The following is a 2,529-nucleotide window of genomic DNA, read 5'->3' as shown; positions in this document are numbered from 1 at the left end:
GGTACACTTACTTATGCCTCTTACACCTCAGCATTGTATTCACTGGAGCAACACGCCAGAGGAGGAAACACTTCACGTATGTATAGCCGAGTGTATGAAGGCTGGAGCTCAGGCTTCAAGCAGCCAGCACCATCAGTGTGAAAGGCATGCCCACCTACAATTGTAATTTTTAATGTTTATATTAGAAGAAAAGTTGAACGTTAATAGAGTGAGTTTTATACAAAAAGGTTTATGAATTAGTTACTATGGTGTCAACTAATTTTACTTACAAATGATAACTAATTACAATATAAAAGAGGGAAAGATTTTATATAAGTGCCGTAAAGTTTCACAAAATATCTGGAAACATTTCCTATTTCTATTTAGTTTCATACATTTTTAAAAGCAATATTAAAAAACCTGTGACTGTTCCCACCAGAGGCCATTAGTCAGGTCTCCCCGGCTTTGCCTCGGCATTCTCATAAATTTCCTCTATAAATGGGAAGAAAAACAATAATCTGATGTCTGGTGTGTTCTCAGACAAGAAGAAAGGTGTTTGCTGTGCTACACAAAGAAGAATCAAGATCTTCATCCCTTCATCGCTCTCTTTACTATGTTGCATTTTACATTACAACATTATGGGACCTTCATTATTATCAACATGTTTTTTCCAATTTTAGAATCATTACATTATTTATTTGCTTTTATTTTTAACATTTGTTTGAAAATTCATCTTCCACAATATGCAGTTCAGCAATTCCAACACAGTGACTGAAATTGTGCTCTTAGGATTCCAGAATTTACAAGGTTTTAGGTTTTCTTTCTTTCTTCTCCTGTTGATCATCTACTCTGTGACTATATGTGGAAACCTCCTGATCATTCTGGTGGTGTCCTTCAGCCAATCGCTCCACTCTCCCATGTACTTCTTCCTCACACAACTCTCCTTCTCCGATATTCTTCTCTCCACCACCATCGTACCCATCATGCTCCACATTGTGCTGTATGAGGGAAGTTCTGTGTCCTTTATGGGATGTTTAATGCAATTTTATTTCTTTTCAACCTCAGAAACATTGGAAAGTCTTCTCCTGACCATGATGTCCTATGACCGGTATCAGGCCATCTGTCACCCTCTACATTACACCTCAGTGATGACTCTCACATTTTGTGTAAAAGTCGTTCTCTCGTGTTGGGTGATGATGATTGCTGTTATATTGGCTCTTTCCGTAACCATGAGTTATCTGTGGTTCTGTGGACCAAACTTCATTGACCATTTCTTCTGCGATTTAGATCCAATACTTGAACTTTCCTGCTCAGACACCTTCTTCATGAAAATAGAAGACATGATATTGGTTATACCATTTGGACTTTGCCCCTTTACTGTCATTATAATTTCTTATGCCTATATTATCATCACCATACTGAAGATCCCCTCTGTGACTGGACGTCAGAAGACCTTCTCCACCTGCAGCTCTCACCTGGCCGTGGTTTCCTTATATTACGGGTCACTTCTCAGTATCTATTTATTTCCAAATACAGAAAATATAAAGAAAATCTTCTCCATGTTCTACACGGTTATAACCCCGCTCCTCAATCCTATCATTTACAGTCTGAGTAATAGAGATATTAAGCAGGCATTTAAAAAGCTCATGAGCAAAATGTTGTCTGGTTTGTGAATGAAATTAAATATTGATTTTACTACATTTTCTATCGGTAACATGGTGAGTCGCTGCTAGTTATTGTGGTGTGCTGCAGCTATCAGAGTAACTCTACGCTATCTCTGACCTCACATAGTAGCATTAGTACAGGTGACTCTACCTTGTCCTGACCAACTATTGGTGAGTGGAAATATTTGGACTGCAAATTGAGTTTCCATCATGTGTGTTGCCTGCAGAACTTGGGCTCCCAAAGTTTCAGACAAATATCTTTGTTACTGTCCTTACATTTTTCTAACAATAGTAATCTATGTAACAGATCTTTGTGCCTCCTGAGAGTGGATGAATAGAAAAGCAGTTTTAGCTGTTGCATGAGGTATTAGGTCTCCGAGCACAGCAGGCCTATACCGGTCCCTCACCATCTCTTAATTTGAACTTAAATTCAAAGCTGTAATTGCTGGTCCAGATCCTGGCTCATAAATGGGCCATGCCTGACTGCTTCTGTGTCATTATCAAAGTTCTACTGTGGGTCAATTGATGCCACTTTTCCTGGTGGTTTTCTTTCATGTGTGCTGCCTGAAATTGCCCTACATCACCCACCAGGCGGACAAGCTTCCACACAACTCCACCAGAGCTACCCTATGGGAACTCGGCTCTTTCTCCTCTCCTCTACCTCTTCGGCATAAATGAGGTTTTGATAAAAACCCACTGGGGTCGAAACGTTACCCGAATTGAATAGTCCGCCACCCAGTTACCTCCTAAAAAAAGCACCTGGTGATGTTTATTGTATACGTTAATAAAGAAACTACACAGTTTGCTGAACTTTCAACCATTTGAGTGCGGCTGATTTTTCCTATACTTGGACTATTTTGTTTATGCCTGCACCAACCCAGTGACA

At 39.6% G+C, this 2,529-nt stretch overlaps 1 protein-coding gene across 1 annotated transcript; it reads left to right on the top strand.

Annotated features, from left to right (window-relative positions):
* The first annotated feature begins 722 nt into the window (after nt 1-722).
* On the top strand, nt 723-1,652 carry LOC143774624 (olfactory receptor 11L1-like). Its single transcript, XM_077262376.1, has one exon. It carries the CDS (start codon nt 723-725, stop codon nt 1,650-1,652), a length of 930 nt encoding a protein of 309 aa, XP_077118491.1.
* Nucleotides 1,653-2,529: the final 877 nt, after the last annotated feature.

This window comes from Ranitomeya variabilis, chromosome 5 (assembly GCF_051348905.1).
Source record: "Ranitomeya variabilis isolate aRanVar5 chromosome 5, aRanVar5.hap1, whole genome shotgun sequence".
Lineage (NCBI taxonomy): Eukaryota > Metazoa > Chordata > Amphibia > Anura > Dendrobatidae > Ranitomeya > Ranitomeya variabilis.
This window is presented reverse-complemented; position numbering and strand designations above follow the sequence as displayed.